The sequence below is a fragment of the Ornithorhynchus anatinus genome, chromosome 14, assembly GCF_004115215.2.
Source record: "Ornithorhynchus anatinus isolate Pmale09 chromosome 14, mOrnAna1.pri.v4, whole genome shotgun sequence".
In the NCBI taxonomy this organism is placed as follows: domain Eukaryota; kingdom Metazoa; phylum Chordata; class Mammalia; order Monotremata; family Ornithorhynchidae; genus Ornithorhynchus; species Ornithorhynchus anatinus.
This window is the reverse complement of record NC_041741.1, coordinates 8,377,203-8,398,535: the sequence shown is the minus strand read 5'-3', so window position 1 is coordinate 8,398,535 and position 21,333 is coordinate 8,377,203. Positions and strand designations below refer to the sequence as shown.

Sequence of the window (21,333 nt, the reverse complement as noted above, 5' to 3'; positions counted from 1 at the left end):
CTTAAGACTCTTTTCTGCAACATCCAGGTCATCACAAACCTTAATGATTTAAGGTGCATTGTTTTCATAAGGCTGGAAAGCATGGGGGGTGACCCTGTATGGAAAAAAGTTTCTCTTCCGGAAGATTGAATCGCGTCCTGGATTAGGAGATAGAAGAACAATGAGCAGGCCCAGAGTTTGGGGCAGATCACACCTGGCCCCACTGGGGAAGAAATGCCTCCCTGCTGTTCCCAGCAGGGGTGGAGCTGGTGGGAGGGTCGTAGAAAGGGGTCTGAGAGAGCAGGTGAAACAGCAGCTGCTCGTGGACCAGGCAGGGTCACCACCTAGCAGAAACCTGGACCCTGGAGTTTCTGCAGGGGCAGCAGGATTTGGATCAGGACCAGGCCGGGAGTGCCAGAAATAGTCCATTCCTACTCCCAACGCATCACCTGAAACCTCCTGCAGCTTCAAAGCTATTGTGGCATTCCAAATTAGGTAAGTGAATTTATTAAAGACCGAGAGTCTCTTTTTAGGGGTTGGGGGGTGGGGGACTCAAAAACCTCACCGTAGGAAAGGAGCCGTTTTCCTCTATGCGTTATTGCGAAGTTGGTCATCGAGAGGCTCAAAGATCAGATAAATAGTTCCTGGGTTTGAACCATTTCGTTTCTTGTTTTTAGAATTCTGTTCTAGGTCTCCCCCAGCCCCCCATAGAGACGGTTATATTGTATCATCCCGGAGAAAACCTTCCCAGCAGATTGACCTAGAAAATGGAGTTGAAAACTCTGCTTCTTCTCTGGCAAAGACACTAAATAGCCAATCCAGTCTGCCTCTGTCTCCGTCTCCCCCTCTCTCTCTCTCTCTCTCTATTTCTTAAGATCTGTGGTAAAGGAAGACATGCAAGTTCAACTAATCTCTAAGATCACAACACTGAAGAGGGAAATAGGGCTGAAACCAACTAGCCCAGAACTCCAGTCCAGGGTATCAGAGTTGGAGGGGGATAAAGGGGCTGAGGGCCGGGGTCTCACTTTTCCACCGATCAGCGATGAAGAACAGCCCTGCAGGAGCACAGAAAGACAGAATTTCCGGTGCCCTGCAGGAACTTTTTCAATTAAAGAATCAATCAACCTCCTCCCTACTCCAAGGGGCTGAGCAGAGTGTTTGGCACATAAAGGCTTAACAAATGCCACTTTAATTGTGATTATTCTGATTTATCTCCTGCTTCTGTACGACTTGCCTTGCAGTTTCTGATTGCCCACCGTGATTGCCCACAGATCCTTTGCCCGTGTTCAGGTTTTCCGAGCAGCCAGGACTCCTCTGGAGCAGGTTAACTGGAGATTAACCAGGGCCTTGTTTTTAGGGATTCAGTTACCTCTTATTTCAGGCCATTGGGATCCAGCCCTGCATGACACTCTCAGAAAAACCATCTTCAAAATTGAAACAAAATAATGGTATTACTACACTGATTTAGCGGTTGCTTTGTTGACTTTTCTCGATTCCCTTTAGTCATTAAAATGAATCATGTGATTCCTAATTAGATTAGGGGCCCTGGCTGAGCCTCTAGACTGTAAGGACATTATGGGCAGGGAACATGCCTGCTAATTCTGTTGTCTTGTACTCTCCCAAGCACTTAGTGCTCTGTACATAGTAAGCATTTAATAAATACAATTGATCAACTGATCCTAATAATGTAAGTTGTAATCACATGGTGAAAGAAATGAGGCAGATTTTCCTACATTTTTAATAGATTCAAGTCCAGCCCTGTTAGATGGTACGGAAAAAAAGTGTTGGAAACAAATTATCTTTACATTCCAGCTTGGAGGACCTTCCTCACACACCAATCATTCAGTCAGTATTATTTATTGAACACTTACCGCGTGCAGAGTACTTAAGTGCTTTGGAGAATACAATAGAGAAAGAAGATAGGAGCCCGACCCTCAAAGAGTTTATAATCCAGCAAATGTGGATAATTAAATGCAATAAAAGTTGGCAGATTCCCTAACAATTCTCCATGATTTTCTAAAAGATCATTTCTTTACTTTCATTTTCCCTGGCTGTTTATAACCAGTCTTTAGATTGCTTCCTAATAATAGTAATTGTTATTTAAGTATTACTATGTGCCAAGCACTGGGATAGATTCAGTGCAAACAGATTGGACACAGTCTCTGTCCCACCCACAGCTAACAGTCAAGAGGGGAAGGAGAACAGATGAGGAAACTGAGATACAGAGAAGTAAAATGACTCACCCAAGGTCACATAACAGGCACGTGCTGAGCCAGGATTAGAACCCAGGTTGCCTGACTCCCATTTTGCCATTATGGAACACTGCTTCTTTGAAGATTTTTAAAGAACAAATAAGTGAATTGTCAGGTATCCCGAGTGCCCCATTTAAGAACTGCTCCATTTTAATGCAGTACAGCTTTAATGGGACTGGCCTAAGATGGATGGCCCCTTTATAAAATATTAGATCAGCTCAACAGGCCTGTTAATGTTTAAACTCGGTGGATGTTATCAGGATCCCTGACTCTGCAGGTTGAGAAACAAGAGTGTTTCTTCCCTCAACTTAAGCTGGAGTATGGAAGAGAAAATGTGGTCCTGGAAGATTTGTTCAACAGCCTCACTGTTAAGTGAAAAGTGACTACGTGTTTTTGTCCAACATTTCTTCAATCAGAATCAACCATTTGAACGCACCCTGGATTAAGTGTGGTATTTGAGCATGGCAGCATCTGGAAATTTCAGGATTTTTCTTTTAATGATTTCATTGCTGAATAGCTTGGAGAGTACGAAACTGCTGTCTGAGATGAAAATGTGTGGCGATCTGGAATGTGAAAGTAGGTGCACTGATTTTTTTTTTTAAATGAAACTATAAAATGGCAACGTTACAATACAGTGAGCAACCGGACTTCGTGTACTTTACCGTGGCGATTCAATCCGTGGTAAAAAAAATAGTAGGTATGAGGGGTACTTTTAGTCTGCTGAAGGAAAAAGAGTATTTTATAGCATGGAAATACATGAAGGGTCAAAGTTCAGTATAAATGTATAATATATAGTCTTGGGGTTTAAGTTCTACTGGACTAACCAACCAAATGGATAGTCATCTGTATGCTTTAAAAGATTAAATTTATTTTTGTTTATATTTATACAAGTATTTACATCTCTACAAATTTTCATTCTGTTTATTCTGCCCAACCTAAATGTGTTTTAATTCATAAATGAAAGAAGACCAGTATTTGGCCTTTGAATTAACCCATTCATCTGTTCTCAACCTCTTATTTCACTGACCCCGAAGATTTAAGTGAACACTTCTTCATTTAGTCTTCCTTAGATGCTTAAAAGGCTGGAGGGTTACATAAGCAATCCGTACACAGTCAGGTCTCATTTTACACCTGTTACAAAAATAAATTAGTGGCAATCAGTACCGTTCATGAACAAATGTTTTATTTCAGGTCATTCTTTGGCATTTGTGATATTTATTCTGTAGAGTGTGAGGTTTTCTCATAGATTGGGCCTATGATCCTGGCCTTGCTAGTGAAAAGGATTTATTTGAAAATTTTTATACAACATTTCTTTTCCTAACCCTTTTCTTGGCACATCAGTTAAGAGAAGAAGCAGGGGTGTGAGCATTTATTCATTCATTCAATAGTATTTATTGAGCGCTTAGTATGTGCAGAGCACACTAAGCACTTGGAATGTACAATGCGGCAACAGATAGAGACAATCCCTGCCCGTTGACAGGCTTACAGTCTAATAAGGGAACCTCTTCCAGCTCTGTCATATTGTACTCTCCTCGGGCACTCAGTACAGTGTTCTGAACGTAGTGAGCGCTCAATATATACCATTGATTGATTGATTGGTTCACCAGATAGCCCAGTTCAAACATCCCACCCTCGCTCTGTGTTCATCCCAAACTCTCCTTTTATGATATCTGGGGTAAAGCACAGAATTGTCCAACTTAAAGGAGGATCAAAGTTTGTCTCAGATCCCAAAGATGAAAGAGAAGTTAAATTCAGGAAAAATTAAAGAAAATACTCTCTCAGTCAATCAGTGGTGTTTATTGAGCGCCTGCTGAACGTGAAGGAATGTAGTAAGCACTTGGCAGAGGATAACAGAAGCAAGACAGGCATTTCAAAATCAAACTATAGTGGCTTTTCTTCTTTTCATTTGGGTAAAGAAGCTGTGAAAATTTGTGGTTGTTAAGTCTCCAAGGACTGGACAGAATAGTGCCTAGGTCCTGGGAAACTGCTTGACAGGATCACTGGAAGGGGTCAGGAGTTGGGGGTACAAGGTGATGTTATGTTTCTTGAGGCAATCGATATATACTATTCATTGAGCCCTTGCTGTGGGCAGAGCACTGTAGTAAGCACTGAGATAAACACTTGAGTGAGTATCCTAAAATTAATTGGCACGATCCCAGTCTTCTAGGAGCTTACAGTCTAATGGAGGAGAAAACAGAGGAAATAGAGTAGGTGTTCTTGAACCCTCAGGCCTGTCCTTGGTCCATGAAAAGGCACTGCTGGTGCCTTGGTGTGCCCCCGTTTCCCCACAGAGGCTGGAGGTGGGTGATGATGGGACCAATTGTGGTTGGTTGAAATGCTGTTTTGGGGTTGCTGGAGTCCTGGGTCTTGTCATTTGCTGTGGGAAATGCCCTACAATTGGCTTGGATTAAGAACGAATTTTTACCCAAATTTCAAATGAACTTTCTCACCCTTAGAGTCAGTGACTAAAGTGTATGGCAACGGTGCTGGAAAATTAGTCCAGCTGGCTCCAGGAAGTGCCCTCTGTTTCGATCTGTTTGTCCTCTAGACATTGCTGCCTCTTCTAGTCCATGCAGCTTTCTGTCTGCCGCCTCCCCTCTGGAAATTCATATCAGGAGATTTAAAAATACGTGAGCTCCTCCTCACCCCCCCATCCCGTATGAGCCTCAGCTCCTCCAGAACACCTGCATACTCTATATAGTTAAAGAGAATTGGATAGTAAGTTCTTTGAGAGCGGGGACTATTTAGTTTACTTCTATTGTACTCTTCTATGTATTTAATACAGGGGTCTGTGAGGGGAGAGATGTCCGTTCAGGGCCCTCTTCCCAAATATAAGTGCAGTGATGTCATAAACATCAGTGCCCCCACCATGTTGTCTGAGGAGTGTTGGGGTCTGGCTGTGGCAGAGTTGCCAGCAGTTCAATTGTGTTTGGATGCCCCGAATACCCCGACTACTACAGAACAGCTGTCGTATTTCACCCATCCAGCAGCTCTGCCAATCTGTGGCCCTGTAGATTGGGTGAGGGGGGAAGGTTGTGGGGGGAAGCCTCTCTTTCTGGCTCTTCTTCCTTCAATCTGGGCTTGGTCCTGACTGGAGGGGAGATTTCAATGGGAAGACAGCCCAACTCAACCTTTGGAATGTGGAAGGTGTCAGGTAATGCCCACCTACCCTACCCTAGAGTACAGGGTCACTAGTGATGCTGACCACTGTGTTCCTCCGTACATGCTTAGTAATCCTGTCTGAAAGCCAGGTTAGTATGGACCAGAAGAAACAGCACCCTTTGATGAAAGGAACTCTTTGTGTTGTGTCGTCAGATAGTGTTTTTTCACCACTTAAGATCGAGTGATGGTAGGGATAAAGTAGTTCTGTAGATAACTGCACATAACCAGTACATTTCTCTTTGCAAAGCATAATCTAAAGGATCTGTTGGGTGTCCGACAGGAACAACCGCTGTTAAAAATGTCTTCTTTTTCTTTAAACGCAAATTTTAGCTTCAATATGCAGAGCCCAAGCCGTAAGAGACTACAGAGGTCCCGACTGTCGATTTCTGAACTTCAGTAAGGGAGAAGAGATATTTGTGAATGTGAAACTTTCAGGAGAAAGAGAAGATTTATGGGCAGGAAGCGTAAGTATCTGGACCTGAACAGAAATTCTGAACAAAAATTAGATGGAACAGATGATCCCATTGATGATGTTTCGGGATAAACATTATGTATTTTGTCCTCAGAATCTGACCAATAATTATCTCCAAGCACTTGTAAGGCAGTAGTAACTCATCCTACCCAGACAAAGCTGGGAGATTTTGGAGCCAGGAGTTGGTTGTATTCAGTGGCACCCCCCAAATAATAAGTAGTATTTGTTAAGCAGGCTCCTGGCCCACAGTGAGCTTACAGTCTACACAACTGTAGACTGTATGTACACAGATATGTACATAAGTGCTGTGGGGCTGAGAACGGGAAGAATATCAAGTGTTTAAAGTGTATCAATCCGAGTGCAAAGGTGATGCAGGAGGGCGAGGGATAGGGGAAATGAGGGGTTAGTTGAGGAAGCCCTCTTGGAGGAGATATAATTTTAATAAGGCCTTGAAGGTGGTGAAAAGTTGAGGAAACTGAGGCCCAGTGAAGTGACTTGCCCAAGGTCACACAGCAGGCAAGTGGTGGAGCTGGGATTAGAACCCAACTTCCTTGACTTCCAGGCCTGTGCTCTTTCAGCTGGGCCAGGTGGAGAAGGATTAGAGCTCTACTGAGGAGATCAAATGCAAGGAAAGGTTAGAGATGAACTTTTCCAAAGGATAACAAAAAGGTGTGTCCTTGCACGGGCCAAATTCCGGAAGGAGCAAGGGTTCTAGAAGTCTTAATCTTCCCTCTGAGTCAGTAATGGGGAAAAATTAATGATTAATGTGTCCAACTGAAAATAGAAATTTATAAGCGTGACTGATGATACCAGTGTCTGTCTTGGTAAAAGACGTAGCTGCCGACCGACGTATGTATAGTGGGGTGGCCACTGACTGCCCTCAGAAACCCGAAGCATGAATACACAGGATTACACAGATGTTGATTGATACACTATGCTGGGCATGCAGAGCAGTGTAATGATGACATTCTTTGGAAGTATACAGAGTTTGACTGATCTTAAAGTGTTTCTCTAGATAATAATAATAATTATGGCACTTGTTAAGTGCTTATTATGTCCCAAGCACTATTCTAAGTGCTGGGTTAGTTAATCAGGTTGGACACAGTCCTTGTCCCACATAAGGCTCACACTCTTATCTCCATTTTACAGATGAGGTAACAGAGGCACAGAGAAATGAAGTGACTTGCCCAGTGTCACGCAGCAGACGTGTGGTGGAGCCGGGATTAGAACCCAAGTCCCTCTATCCACTACAGTGTGACTCTTAGAGTATGTCTGAACTAGATGTCAAAATTAAATCCTGGAAGCACATCTAACATCAATCAAGTTTTGATCTTACCCGAGCGCATAAGTGCACTTAATGTTCTTCATTCCTTGGTGATTTCCTCAAAGCTTTTCATCTCCTTTTATTTTGGTAGAAAGGTACGGCTTTTGGGTACTTTCCGAAGGAGGCAATCCGGGTGGAAGAAGTCTTTATTTCTAAAGAAGTTGAAGTGCCAAGCAAAGTAAGTGAGCTTCCCAGTCTTCCCATTTGCAGGGTGGGCAGTTATCAACCTTGAATGTCAATGTTGGGATAGTCTCAAGTGACACTGAGGGGGTTGGGTCCACCCTGGAAATACGTTTGAACTCTGACAGCTTCCAGGTAAAGCCCAGCATGGACCCAACTGATCTATTTCCTCCTACTGTGGCTAATGTCCAGGCCGACAGAAAATTTTCTTGGACTCCTGATCATCGGCTGCCAAATTCGCATGCTCACATATCTCACCTCCCATTCGCGAAACTGTGTCTACCATCAGTAGAGGCTCTAGAGTCAGCAGAGTGGGGAAAAGAATGTCCTTTGGATCTTCTCCATTTTTCACCAGCACGGGGAGACCCATTTCACCGGAGCTACATTGTCTCTGAGTCACATTTACACCAGGGGCTTTTGGGTGGAAACATCAGGTTCTGTTCTCAAAACTCACTGACTTAACTGGCCACCTGAGGACACCAGGGAATTATAGGAATGCAGTAGAGAACCAGTCACTGGTATTTATGAAATGCTTTCTGAGTGCAGAGTATTGTACTAAGCGCTTTGAAGAGTACAGTAGAACACAGTGGGTAGACATTGGCTCCTGACCTTACAAGGTTTGGAAACTAAGTTATATGAATAAAGGTTAGGAGAATATTAGTTTTTACTTTGGAAAAGCAACAAAAACCTGATTTAATCACCATTTTCAAGGATCGTTATTCAGAGGATGGCCATCAGCTATTATCCCTGTAGACTGTAAACTCCTTCTGTGCAGGGATCATGTCTGCCAACTCTGTTATAGTGTGCTTTCCCAAGCGCTTAGTACACATTAAATGTTCAATAAAAAATACTGATTGTTTGGTCCACATCTGCTAAGGAAGGAACAAGGAGAAATGAGCTTAAATTGTAGCAGAGGAGGCTGATGTTAGATCTCAGTCATACAGTTGTATTTATTGAGTCCTTACTACATGCAGAGCACTGTAGTAACGGTTTAGGAGCGTATAGTACAGCAGAATTGGTAGGCACATTCCCAGTCCACAAGGATCCTACAGCCTAGAGGGATAACAGGAGTAAGGTTATTGAAAGAAATTGTAGAGACAGTTAAAAGTAGAATGGAGAAACGTCAAGATCAGTTGGTATTTACTGAGTGCTTATTATGTGCAGAATACTGTACTAAGCACTTGATAGACGAATTCCCTGCCCAATTGAAATGGTTTAGGTGCATCAGACTTGGAAGGAGAAAAAGTGCTGCTGTACTTGAGCCAGAGCACTGCGCTAGGAATCAGGGCTCCTAGGTTCGAATTCTGGTTTTCCCTGTAGCTGGCTAATGTGGGCAAAGGCCACACATACTCTTTGCTGTGGGCCAACCCCCTGCGCCCCCCCGATTCTCTCACTGTATTCTGGACCCCACTGGGATGAAACGGGGCAGACGGTATCGTGTAAGCCACTAGCATGAGAATCAAGTCCTCTGGTCCGATTCTCGGTCCCCAGACTGAGGGTCATCTGTCATTTCTGACGGGAGGCTCCATCCTTATAAAGCGTGCAGGACAATATTGAAAAAATATCTGTTATCCTTTTAGGAATCTGATTTCATCTGTCTTCATGGGAGCGGCTACCATTTTGAAAGTGAAGAGAATTCAGAACACAACAGTTATGAAGGAATCAAATATCCTTACCCAGATGCGGGTAGACATGAACGTGATTTCAAAAAAGACGCGTCGGGAAACTTGCAAGGAGCCAAAATTGGGGCAGATGCAAGTATTCATGACTCAGAAGACCAGAGTCCTGAACCTTCGTCTTGGGCCATAACTGATATGAGAGGGTGGTTTGGCCTGGGCAGAGAACGAGTTGAAGAGACCCCGGAATCTACCGTTCAGCCATTACAAGCCAACTCAGTCGGTGATGAGAGTGACTTAAGAGAGTTACAAGACAGTGGACGGGTTCTGGATTCCAATCCACCCCCTGGTGTGGAGTCGGAAAGAGAGTCGGAGATAAAGTCACAGCCTGAACTACAACCTGAACCCCACCCGGAAGAAGCTAACTGGCTGGATAGGAGATTTTCAAGAATTTTAGGTTTTGGTGGAAAGGATCCAGGACCTGCATTGTCACCCCAAGAAAGCGACCCACCAGTGGATGCCAAGGAAGGCACTGAGGCGACTGCTCAGGCACCTGAACCTCCCTATCTGGATGTGCTGCAAGAAAAAGAGGAAGCCGTGGCAAGTGATGTCTCCACCCCCAATTCCCGCTGGCTTCATTTGCGTTTTAAAAATATGCTTGGCTTCGCCTATGATGAGGACAAAGTGACTATGGATGAGGAACAAAATGGTGGTGAGGGAAAAGGAGGAAATGCAAATGAAGACCTGCCGCCAGCCGGCCCTGACCTTAATGGGCAGCAGAAACAAGAAGCTGAGGAACTGACAGCTGCTGATGGACAGACTGATGAGAAATTATCAGAGCCAGCGAACGTTGAGCCATCATCATACTGGACCAAGTTTTTAGAAAACCGATGGTCCTTCCAAAGCGGGACAGCGGAAGAAGGGTCACAGTTAGGAGCTTTGAATGAGGACAGTCCAGTTGAAGGTGACCATAGGATGGAACAGGAATCTTCAGCTGAAAGCCATGACCCAGAAAATGTGGGTGCTGAGAAGTTAAGAAGGAGAAATGATCAACCAGGTTGGTATGAAAATCTCTATAATAGCACCAATTTGAAGATATATTTATTAAAAGATGTACAAGTGGAGGCATCCATAGATTTCCCCAAAACACAGAAGTCACTTGTGCTCAGAAATAAGCAGATTGAAGAATACATGTGTCTCTTCTCTTCCATTAATCATTTTAAAGATATGTTGAGTGTCCAGAGTCTTACAACCAAAGTAATGAGGGTGATGTCAAGGGCCCAAAAGGATCTGGGTTGACAAGACGATTTGCCACCTAGAAATGATGTTGACTTATTCCAAAACAAACAGCAGAGAAAGTGTGGACCGCTCAGAAAGCTACTGAGCAAGTTGTAGTTTGACCTGATGTAGCCATTTCTGATGTAGACTCTGAATCCGGGAGAAGTGACACACAAGATAGTGGAAAAAGCAGCCACGGACCATAAATTTGTAAGCAGGTTATTGTTTCCTTTTGCAGAGGCTCAATTTAAAACCTAGGAGGAATCCCAGAATCAACAGGTAGAAAAAAATAGGTATCCCATTACTGAGAGAAACAACGTGAGGAGTAATACAACAGTTGGAAATGCTCACATTAAAGGTAAGAGCGTGACTGCTCTTTCACAAGGTGAGCAGTGCTTGTTTGTAGAATTAAGCTTAGAAAATATTCACCTTGCACAGCTACAGCCTGGCCATGTGCCTAAAGACTTTTGTTCCATCAAAGAGAGGGCCGGTATCAAAAGAGCACTCCCTGACTTCAAGCGGTTTTTACTTGCCGTGAGTTTTGCCAAACTTGCAGTCAGATGCAGCCGACGTGGCTCAGTCTGGCACGGGTCCTTTGGGATTTTCCCAGAATCTCCGGGGGTAACAGTCCAGCCCTGGCATCCGGCATCCAGTCTATTTAGTTAGGTAAGCAGTTGACCAGGCAGAGTTTGACAAGGATCAAACCAGTCCCCTGGCTTTGCAGTAACTCTCCAAAAGTTTTTTTATCCTATGGCCGTGAATGTCTTTGTTGTTATAGGCTTCTGGGCCTTGACTCCAGTGCTTGTGACAGATCCCATTCCGATCAAACTCCTGACATGCCTGCACACTCTTAAATCTAGTATCTAGTGTCTAGTGGTATGGGCTAGTGTAATGTGTAACTTGATAAATAGGACTAAGGTCACAAACCCTGCTCCTCCCGGAATAAAGTGAGGGGGTGAAAGTGCTTAATGATCAGTGGTATTTATTGAGCTCTTACTGTATGCAGAGCACTGTACTAAGCACTTGGGGGAGTACCACAGAGTTGGTCAGACACATTTCCTGCTACAGTCTAGCGAGGAAGTCAGACATTAAAATAAATTATGGATATGTACGTAAGTGCTGTGGAGTGAATATGGAGTGCTTAGGAAAGAATCATTAAAATCACAAGGTAGGAAAGGAGCTTAAGGAGTCATCTAGTCCTACCAGCTGTTATAGTGTACTCTACTAAATGCTCTGCACACAGTAAATGCTCAATAAATACTATTTATTGACTGACCTAGTTCCTTCTGTTTCTCTCCTTGTCTGGATAATCTCCAGAAAAGGAGATTGGACAGCTTTTCAATGGAAAAGATTCCAGTGATTGATTCTGCGTCCCTGGTCACTGTAGATACACCCAGCTCCTCTGTGCTGTGATGGCGGTGTTCTTGCAAAGTCTCAAGGAAAACTCACACATTCATTACTCACCCGCTCTGACACTGTACATAATCGCACAAGCGTTGTCTTTGATTACGTGGCAGGCTGAGCCCAGACAGGTTCACGATGTTGGAAAGACATTCCCTAATTTTCAAATCACATTCTTTCCAAAAAGCGTATTTACAACCCACGTTCTGGCATTACTGTCAACTGTGAAGACTAGTGGTAAAAAAGCCCATTTTTAAATAATGAACTTTGTTTTCTGAGGAAAACCCTTAGTATGAAGTTCTTCATAAAACTGCAAAAGTTTTTTGCTCAGAACTTAAAAATCAGCCATGCTTAATTTATTTCAAAGATGAATTTGCAGATACCAGAGTTGATGGTGATCAGCAAACTCAGATGCATCGGATTTGAATCTGTTTCAAGTCCGGATTAGTTAAAATGTGAACTAAACTTTCTGCTTTCCTTTGAAGCAGGATGTGCTGGCTTACCCAGTCAGTTGATTGGGATATAAAACATTCTAAGATCGATCAATCGCTAGTACTTATTGAGTGTTTACTCTGTGCAGGGCACTGTACTAAACCCTTAGGAGACTACAGTAGAATTAGTAAATAGGAGCCCTGCCCTCATGGAGTTTACAGTCTAGATATGTGCAGGTTTTGAAAGGAAGCATGAAAGAAAGAAGATTTCCTAAATGTTTCCGTTCAAAACCTTCATCCTTCTTGGTGCATCTATTTTTCAAGCCTTCAAACTGGATTTGCTCCTGCTTGTCAACACTTCCTCCAGCTTTCAAATTTTGATGCAGATGTCCCCTTTCAGTTAACATATTCCATTTATGTCCCTTTTTTTCATTTGCTTCCACCTCCCTGTTTTAAACCTATGCAGTTTAAATCAATCAATCACTGGTATTTATTGAGCACTTACTGTATGCAGAGCTCTATCCTAATACAACAGAGTTTGGTAAATGTGTTTCTAGCCCCAATAAAAATGCCTTGTCAGCCATTGTAGGAAATGAAGTAGTATAGAATTTATTTTATCTATCTGTAGATTGATATAGATTTAGATATGTAGATATATGTAGATGTGTAAATCTATAAATACAGAGAGAGATGTGCTTTTTCTCCTGAACAAATGTGTCTATGGTTAAATAAATATGGTATTTACCTATTATTTATTATTATATTTGTAAGCACTGTTCTAAACAGTGGGGTAGATGCAAGTTAATTAGATTGTACACAGTCCCTCTCACTCTCAGAACTCATAGTCTAAGTAGGAGGGAGAGCAGGTATTGAATCCCCATTTTACAGTTGAGGAAACTGGGACACAGAGAAGTTAAGTGACTTGCCCAGGGTCACACAACGAGCAATTGGCAGAGATAGGATTAGAACCGAGATCCTCTGACTCCCAGGCCCAGGCTCTTTCGACTAGGCCACGCTATCTCTGCGATAGTTTAGCATAAGCCTGGCCAGAAACAAGTTGCTGATTGAGATCATTGATTCTTAGCAGTGCCAGACAAAAATCAACTACAAATATAATTTTCCATATACTCAATTCAAAGTTCTTATTTTCTAGATACTTCCAATTTAATATTCATCTTATCACAATTTTAAGTAGGTATAGCTGCAAAATGTTAGGGTGGCTTTTAAGTAGGTATAGCCACAAAAAGCTAAGGTAGCTACAATAGAGAAGCAGCGTGGCTTAGTGGAAAGAGCACGGGCTTGGGAGTCAGAGGTTGTGGGTTCTAATGCCGACTCGGCCACTTGATTGCTACGTGGCCTTGGGCAAGTCATTTTACTTCTCTGTGCCTCAGTTACCTCATCTGTTAAAATGGAGATTAAGAAATGTGAGCCCCACATGGGACAATCTGATTACCCTGTATCTACCCCAGTGCTTAGAACAGTGCTCAGCACATATTAAGCGCTTAACAAATATCGTAATTATTAATACAGACCACAGCAGAAGTTCTTTGAGAAGCATTCTTTTAGTTCACCTTTAATGGTTTCTTCTGATCTGTTACTACTAGGATTCTCGGATTTACCCCCATGTTAACAATGCTAATAATACTTAACCCAATTTGTATCTGCACCATGGCCTCCTTCTGAAATATGGTCCTGATGTATCCTGTATAATTGAGTCTGACTGTGTTCAGGCTGGAAAAAAACTGTTGAAATCACAGTTTCTTCAGGGCCTTGAAACTCTTTTGGGAGGACTGTGGGTGGGAAGGTGCCAGAGTTTGATTTTAATTTCTTCCCTAGGGTAGAGAATCAAATTCCTTATAGGAGCTCAAAGAGCAACTGACTGAAAATTACCTCTCAATGGAACTGAGAACCCACAGGCAGAAAATAGCAATGAAAAGAGAAGCAGTGGCTAGAGTACAGACCTGGGATTCAGAAGGACCTGTGTTCTCATCCCAGCTGTGCCGCTTACCTGCTCTGTGCCTCAGTTACCTCATCTGTAAAATGGGGATTGAGACTTTGAGCCCTAGGCGGGACAGGGACTGTGTCCAACCTGATTGTCTTGTATCCACCCCAGCACTTAGTACAGTGACTGGCGCATAGTAAATGCTCAACGAATACCATTAAAAAAACACAAAATTAATTGCTATTCCTCTCCGCATCCGTTTGCAGATAAAGACTTCGGAAGCAAGTTTCCGAGACAGGTTCGTGAAGCAGAATATCAACAAAATGCACAGTTTGAGGAGGACAACAGCTTTGGTCACCCATCAGAAGGGACACCAATTTCTGAAGTTTCTGCCCAAGAAGAGTCATCAACTTTCAACGACATTCATTTGGATAGTAAGAACCTCTGTTCAACGAACTCTTTTCTCTTTCAAAACTTTCTATAAAAATGAGACCGTAGAAGCCAAAGTGGATTAATGAGTTATATGATTTCAAATGTGAATCAATCAATCAGTGGTATTTATTGGGCGCTTCGTATATACAGAGCCCTGTACTCAACTCTTGGGAAAGTACAAGGGAGTTTAGTAGACCCGATCCTTGCTCTCAAGGAGCTTACAGTCTTCTTTCCTTTTTAATCAGCAGAAGATGCTCAGAAGAGTCAGATTCTCAAATATTTGCTTCAGTTTGGCATTTGTGACCTCGTAAGTGCTACCTTTTCGATAATTGCAGTGCCTATGAAAGTGGTAAGCGGCCTTTTATTTTCCAACTCACTAATCAAAGAAAAACCTCTCCAATGCAACCTCAATCATAGAACAGGCAGTAAGGAACCGTCTCACTTTTTTTCTGTGAGGGGCAGCGTGGAAAGGATTAAAGAGGGAACCTCGTGGCAGATAACTTCCCCACTGCCCTATTTGAATATTTTTTGCTCTTCCTCTTAACTTGTGTGTGCTTATGCATTTTCAGTGCCCAATCAATTATTCATGCTGATTAATTTATCTGTAAATAATTGTATGTGTGTCTCCCAAGTTAGGGTAAGTAGCAGTGTAATAGTATTTGTTAAGTACCTACTGTGCCCAAAGCACTATACAAAGGGTTGGGGGAAAAAACACACGGTGAGAAATAGACATGGGTGAGAGTTAGTCTCTGGTCCTCCAGGGGCTCACAAACTCCTGTAAGCTCCTCGTGGGCAGAGAACGTGCCTTGTGGGAAGCGGCACGACCTAATCGTTAAGAGCACGTGGCTGGGAGTCAGAAGGACCTGGCTTCTAATCCTGACTCCGCCACTTGTCTGCTGTGTGACCTTGGACAAGTCACTTCACTTCCTCTGTGCCTCGGTTCCCTCATCTTAAATGGGGATTCAGACTGTGAGCTCCATGTGGGACAAGGACTGTGTCCCACCTGATTAGCTCGTATCTACCCCAACGCTTAGAACAGTGTGTGACGCATAGTAAGGGCTTAACAAACACCATCATCATCATCATTGTGGCTTTGTTGGAATTTCCCAAGTGCTCATTATAGTGCATGGCACCAGTGTAACGGTCAATAAATATCACCCCTCCCCACACCAAACCAGCATTCCAAGGGGCTTCCTTATTCCCCCCACTAGTGGCAGAGTGTCCCACGTACCAGACTTCCTGTTGTACCTGCTTAATCCTGAACAGAGGTGCCTGTGGAGGCAGGAATTCTAGACCACGAGTGATAGCAGCAACTCGGTTTTCGGCTATCCGCTTCTGCTGCCATGTTGGCCTCCAGGACAACAAGATTTTCACGGGGGACGCAAGGGTTCTTTCGGATGATGGAAACAGAGGCAAAATCCATGGTGTTCCTAGCTCATACGGGATAACTAATCATATCCATCTGGGGTTGAAATTTGTCAGTTACCAAAACAGAAAAGTAAATCTAAAGTTCTCTTCAGGTCTTTTGTCACTTCCATTTATTGAGCAATCGACCCACCAGTATTATTTACTGAGTGCTGACACTGTGCAGGGCACAGTACTAACTGCTTGGAGAAGTACAACCGAGTTAACAGACATGATTCTCTGCCCTCAGGGAGCAGCCATGAACCAAGTGAGCCTGAAAAGTCAGGTTCTTATTCAAGCAATTCAATCAATCATATCTATTGAGCACTTACTGTGCGAAGAGCACTGTACTAAGCACTTGGGAGAGTTTGCTGTAGCAGAGTTGGTAGAAATGTTCCCCGCCCACCCTGAGCTTACAGTCTAGAGGGATGAAAGGTTGGTTTTTGGTGTTTGCCGGAATGTCTTTGGTAATCCTATGCCAGGCAGTGGACAGAATGGATTTTAATTTTTCTTGTTTAAATGACCTCTGAAAACACATTTGCCAATTCTGACTTTATAAGTTAAAATTGCAGGTGGTTTCTTGAGTTTCCCACTCCCCCGCCCCGTGAAAATGTTGACTCCCCCTGTTGAATCCACGGTAGGTGGTTAGGAAGTTTTTCCTCTCTCCCCTCTCCCCTGGGGTTCTGTTGATGGAGTAAGCTCTGAGAACCGGCTCTTGCATCACCTGGTTCAGCAGTTTTGTGTTTGCTCTTCTGCTTGTGTTGCTTAAGGCCGAGCTGAGTGGGAGCAGTCTGTGCTTAAATACTGGTTGTATGGGGCCCCGTCAAGGTCGATCGGACTGAAGTGGCTCTAGGCAGTTGATGAGCTCCACCGTCCGCTGCACTTTCCTACCCTGTGGGCCTGGGCTTGAGCAGGGTTGTCTTTTCTCCGACGTCTCCAAGGGGCCTTGCTACTGATGCTTCGATCCTTTCGAAGCTCTTCGAAGAGAGGAGAGCGATGATGTCAATTGCCTACCAAATGTGTTTACATCGTTAAAAATATAAAGAACGGGACAATCCAGCAGTGTCTTAGGAAGGAAAAAGATGGTCTTTATGAGGCATAGAACTGGAGTTAGAGGAGCCAGAGAACAGAAAAAAACTCCGATGGGTTTTGGGGTAAAGGCTCTGGCACCTTTTGAAGACCTAGTCCCCAAAACTCCTGGCAAGAAAAGGAGTGAAATGAAATATCCAAACTGTTTCTTTTATGTTTGCAAAGGAGAGAACGGAGGGCCAAGAGTATCCCAATAAGATAAAGGAGAAAACATGATGAGGTAACCCTACCAGGAGGGAAGCTGTCCATGAAAGTTGAAATAGGGTTGGTAGTCTTTACTCCACCTGGGCTCCCCCCATACCACATAAATGTCAAAACCGGATCTCTCTCCACTTGGAACGGAGGAGTTCAGGATCTTGCTGGAATAGCCCACCGGCTCCAAGAAACTAAGGACTCTGGAGTGCTCCTTAGAATTGATAAAGACTCGGGGCATGCGATTTCAAAGTTTCTTTGGAAATGGAATCACCGAGGGCAGAGGAAGAGGTATGTCTCGCTAAAAATACCGCAAGCCGAAAAGGAAAACTGACTCAGGTATCCTGCCACAGGGCTGGTGTCACGTGACACGCCGAACAAGTTGTAGCATAATCTTGGCCGTGGTGAAGTTTTTTAAGAGTTTTACTTTCTGCAAATTTCACGCGTTGTCTTCTTCCTGATCCTGCTTCCTTACATAGGGGTATAGGATCAGGTCATACTAAAACAGTATAAAGGTGGATGTGGTGTTTTGATTATCGAGGGGAAGGAGCTCTCATTAGGGTATGTTTAATTAATATCCATTAATAATCAGGCCTAATGAGTGGCTATAGTTCCTGAAAATTATTCCCTGAGGTTTTTTAAAGGTGAGGAGTTTCCATTTACCCTTTGTCGTTGTGCGGTTATGTGTTTCTCAGAAGAAAAATATCACAACCCTGCAACTTTTAGGACGTAAGTTTTTTTTAAATTGGTGATAGTGATTTCTTATTTACCAGTTCTCTCTATATTCACAGGAAGTTGTTTTGTTCGAAAAAACCAATGCTTATTCTCACCAGTTATCTCTGGTTTTCCCTCTGACCCCAAGTATCTCTTTTCGTTCTTTATCCGTATCACAGAGCATTCTCACAACTTTTAGATTCCCTGACCTTCTTAGTTCTTGTGATTTCAGTGAATTGCTGTTTCCCCAGGGCTCTTTCTGGTATTCTCAAGACTGGGGCTCTCAGCCTTATTTATGCTAAGTATCCTTGCTGAACTTTGTGCCAAGTAGCACATTTCCTCTGATAAAGAACTTTAGGAACAAAAGTAATGGAGCGAATGGGTGCAGATGAGCCAGGCTGTTCTTCCATTACGCCGAAGACATTTCTCAAGGTCAGCTCTCTGACCCTCTCGGGTCACCGCGGTGGAATTAATGGAGCAGCGGGCGGGCTCGCTTTGACTTAAAAGTCTGGAGAAGTGGTTTGTCTGGATATTAAAGTTTAAAACTTAAATTACTTGCTGGTGTTTGTGCCACCATGCCAAAGTGGCCAAGAAGGACTGTGTCTGATTTCCACCCCTACAGTCTTTCCCAGCGCTTAGTCCAGTGTGTGGCATACAATTGGAGTTTAAGAAATGCTGTTATTGCCATCACTGCAACCATTGGCACGATCCTACTAGAAAATAGATAACACTTTTGTTTGCTACACGTCCATATTATTGAGGCAAGCAGAGGTTCGTGAAAGGGGTAAATTATCTGGTTAATTGCCATGATTTTCTGTTCTGCCAGAAGGAACCTGGACTACGCCTGTTTAACAGGGTCCAATTTAACCCTGATTAAAACCACTCGAAGAGTCTAAAGGCTAAACTTTATTGGCCTTTGACACGAGAGTCCTAGCCACTCTTCTCTTGACTCTGGCACCACTGGCAAGGGAGTTGGAGGGAGATGCTGTCTTGTATCAGAAAAGTGGGAGATCTTTTTTTGTACTTGTTAAGCGCTTACTATGTCCCAAGCACTGTTCCAAACACTGGGGTAAATACAAGGTTGTCCCACGTGGGGCTCACTGTCTTAATCCCTATTTTACAGATGAGGTAACTGAGGCACGGAGAAGTAATAAAAATAATATAATAATGATGATGGTATTTAAGTGCTTACTATGTGCCAAGCACTGTCCTAAGCACCAGGGGGGATACAAGGTAATCAGGTTGTGGCTTAGTGGACAGAGCCCAGGCTTGGGAGTCAGAGGTCATGGGTTCTAATTCCGCTCCGCCATTTGTCAGCTGTGTGACTCTGGGCATGTCACTTTCATTCATTCATTCAATCGTATTTATTGAGCACTTACTGTGTGCAGAACACTGTACCAAGCGCTTGGAATGTACAATTTGGCCACAGATAGAGACAATCCCTGCCCAACAACAGGCTCACAGTCTAAATGGGGGAGAGAGACAACAAAACTAAACAAGGAGTCAGGCATCAAGATAAAGAGAATCCTAGATATATATGCACATCATTAATAAAACAGAGTAATAAATAATATATTCAAATATGCACAAGTGCTGTGGGGAGGGGAAAGGGAAGTTCCCTCATCTGTGAAATGGGGATGAAGACGGTGAGCCCCACGTGGGACAACCCGATAAACTTGTATGTACCCCGGCGCTTAGAACGGCGCTCGGCACATAGTAAGCGCTTAAGAAATACTGTCATAATTACAGCGTGGCTCGATGGCAAGAGTCCAGGCTTGGACGTCAGAGGTCATGGGTTCTAATCCCGGCTCTGCCACTTATCAGCTGGGTGACTCTGGGCAAGTCACTTCATTCATTCAATAGTATTTATTGAGCGCTTACTATGTGCAGAGCACCGTACTGAGCGCTTGGAATGAACAATTCGGCAACAGATACACTTCTCTTCTCTGGGCCTCAGTTCCCTCCTCTGTAAAATGGGGATGAAGACAGGGAGCCCAACGGGGGAGAACCTGACGACTTCGTATGAACCCCAGCGCTTAGAACGGCGCTCGGCACATAGTAAGCGCTTATCAAATACTGGCATCGTTACAGCGTGGCTCGATGGCAAGAGTCCAGGCTTGGACGTCAGAGGTCATGGGTGCTAATCCCGGCTCTGCCACTTATCAGCCGGGTGACTCTGGGCAAGTCACTTCATTCAATGGTATTTATTGAGCGCTATGTGCAGAACACCCTACTGAGTGCTTGGAATAGACAGTTCCAACAGATAGAGACACTTCTCTGGGCCTCAGTTCCCTCCTCTGTAAAATGGGGATGAAGACAGGGACTACCTGGTGACCTTGTATGAGCCCCAGCGCTTAGAAGAGTGCTTTGCACATAGTAAGCGCCTGACAATTATTATTATTATTATTATGAGCAAGGTGGGGGACTCAAAGGAGGGAAGGGGCGGGGCTTAAATAGGTGAGGTGCCCAAGGGGGCGGGGCTAGAGGGGCAGGGTTGGGCTGTGATTGGGCCGCCGGCGGCTGAGGGGCGGGGCCTCGGCCCCGCCGCGCGGCCCGATTGGCCGGAGGGGCTGGGGGCGGCTCAAAGCGCGGGAGGGGAGGGGGGCGCGGAGGGCCGACCCCCGTCCGTCACTTGGATTCGCCCTCCTGCGGCCCCTTTAAGCAGCGGACGCGCCCCCGGCCCTCCCTCCGGGGGGGGCGGGGCCTCCGGACGAAACCAACGTGAAAAAGGGGGGGGTGCGGAGGGCGAGGAGCGTTTCGGGGAGGCGAAAAGCGGTGGAAGGGGGCGGCCGGGCGGAGCGCGGTGGGCCGAGGGTTGCGCGGACGGTCGGGGTCCGGGAGCAGGGCGGAGCGGGGGGAGCGGGGCGCGGGGCGGCGGCCCCCGCGGAGGCCGCGCCGGTGGTGCGGGCGCGCGCAGGCGCGGCGGCGGAGGCCGGGGAAGGCATGGAGGCCCGGGAGCCGCACGATGCCCGGCGCTGCTACGGGGAGGCCGCGCAGCAGCTGAGGAGGGTGAGGGACACGGGGCACCGGGGGGACCGGGGGGGACCGGGGGCAGGAGGAGGAGCGGGGACCCCCGGCCCAGGCCGGCGGAAGGAGGAAGCGGGGGGGGTGGGGGAGGGGCCGGGGGAGACCACGTGACCCCCTCCCCCCCCCGCCCCCAGCAGCATCAGCATCATGTTGGCATTTGTTAAGCCCTTACTATGTGCACAGCACTGTGCTAAGCGCTGGAGGGGGATGCAAGGTGATCAGGTGGTCCCCTCTAGGGCTCACACTCTCTTCACCCCCATTTTAATAATGACAATGGTGTTGGCATTTAAGCCCTTACTAGGTGCCCAGCACTGTTCTAAGCGCTGGGAGGGATGGAGGGTCATCAGGGGGTCCCCTGTAGGGCTCACAGTCTTCATCCCCATTTTAATAGTAATAATAATAATAATGTCTGCATCCCCATTTTAATAATAATGTTGG

The 21,333-nt window shown here is 44.9% G+C and overlaps 1 protein-coding gene across 8 annotated transcripts in view; it reads left to right on the top strand.

Moving 5' to 3' along the window:
- Positions 1-384: 384 nt before the first annotated feature.
- Positions 385-21,333, top strand: part of MIA2 (MIA SH3 domain ER export factor 2) — a 56,658-nt gene continuing 35,709 nt past the window's right edge. For 2 of the 8 annotated variants that reach the window (XM_029079151.2, XM_029079148.2), the window contains exons 1-6: positions 2,516-2,807; positions 5,724-5,857; positions 7,281-7,367; positions 8,950-10,042; positions 14,304-14,471; positions 14,715-14,776. In XM_029079151.2, coding sequence (XP_028934984.1) covers positions 2,693-2,807; positions 5,724-5,857; positions 7,281-7,367; positions 8,950-10,042; positions 14,304-14,471; positions 14,715-14,776 — 1,659 coding nt within the window. In that variant the 5' untranslated portion in view covers positions 2,516-2,692. Of the gene's footprint in view, positions 475-2,513; positions 2,808-5,723; positions 5,858-7,280; positions 7,368-8,949; positions 10,043-14,303; positions 14,472-14,714; positions 14,777-17,253; positions 17,446-20,785; positions 20,878-21,333 lie in introns of those variants that run through there. The other 6 variants (XM_029079146.2, XM_029079149.2, XM_029079147.2 and 3 more) reach the window with 6 other exon arrangements.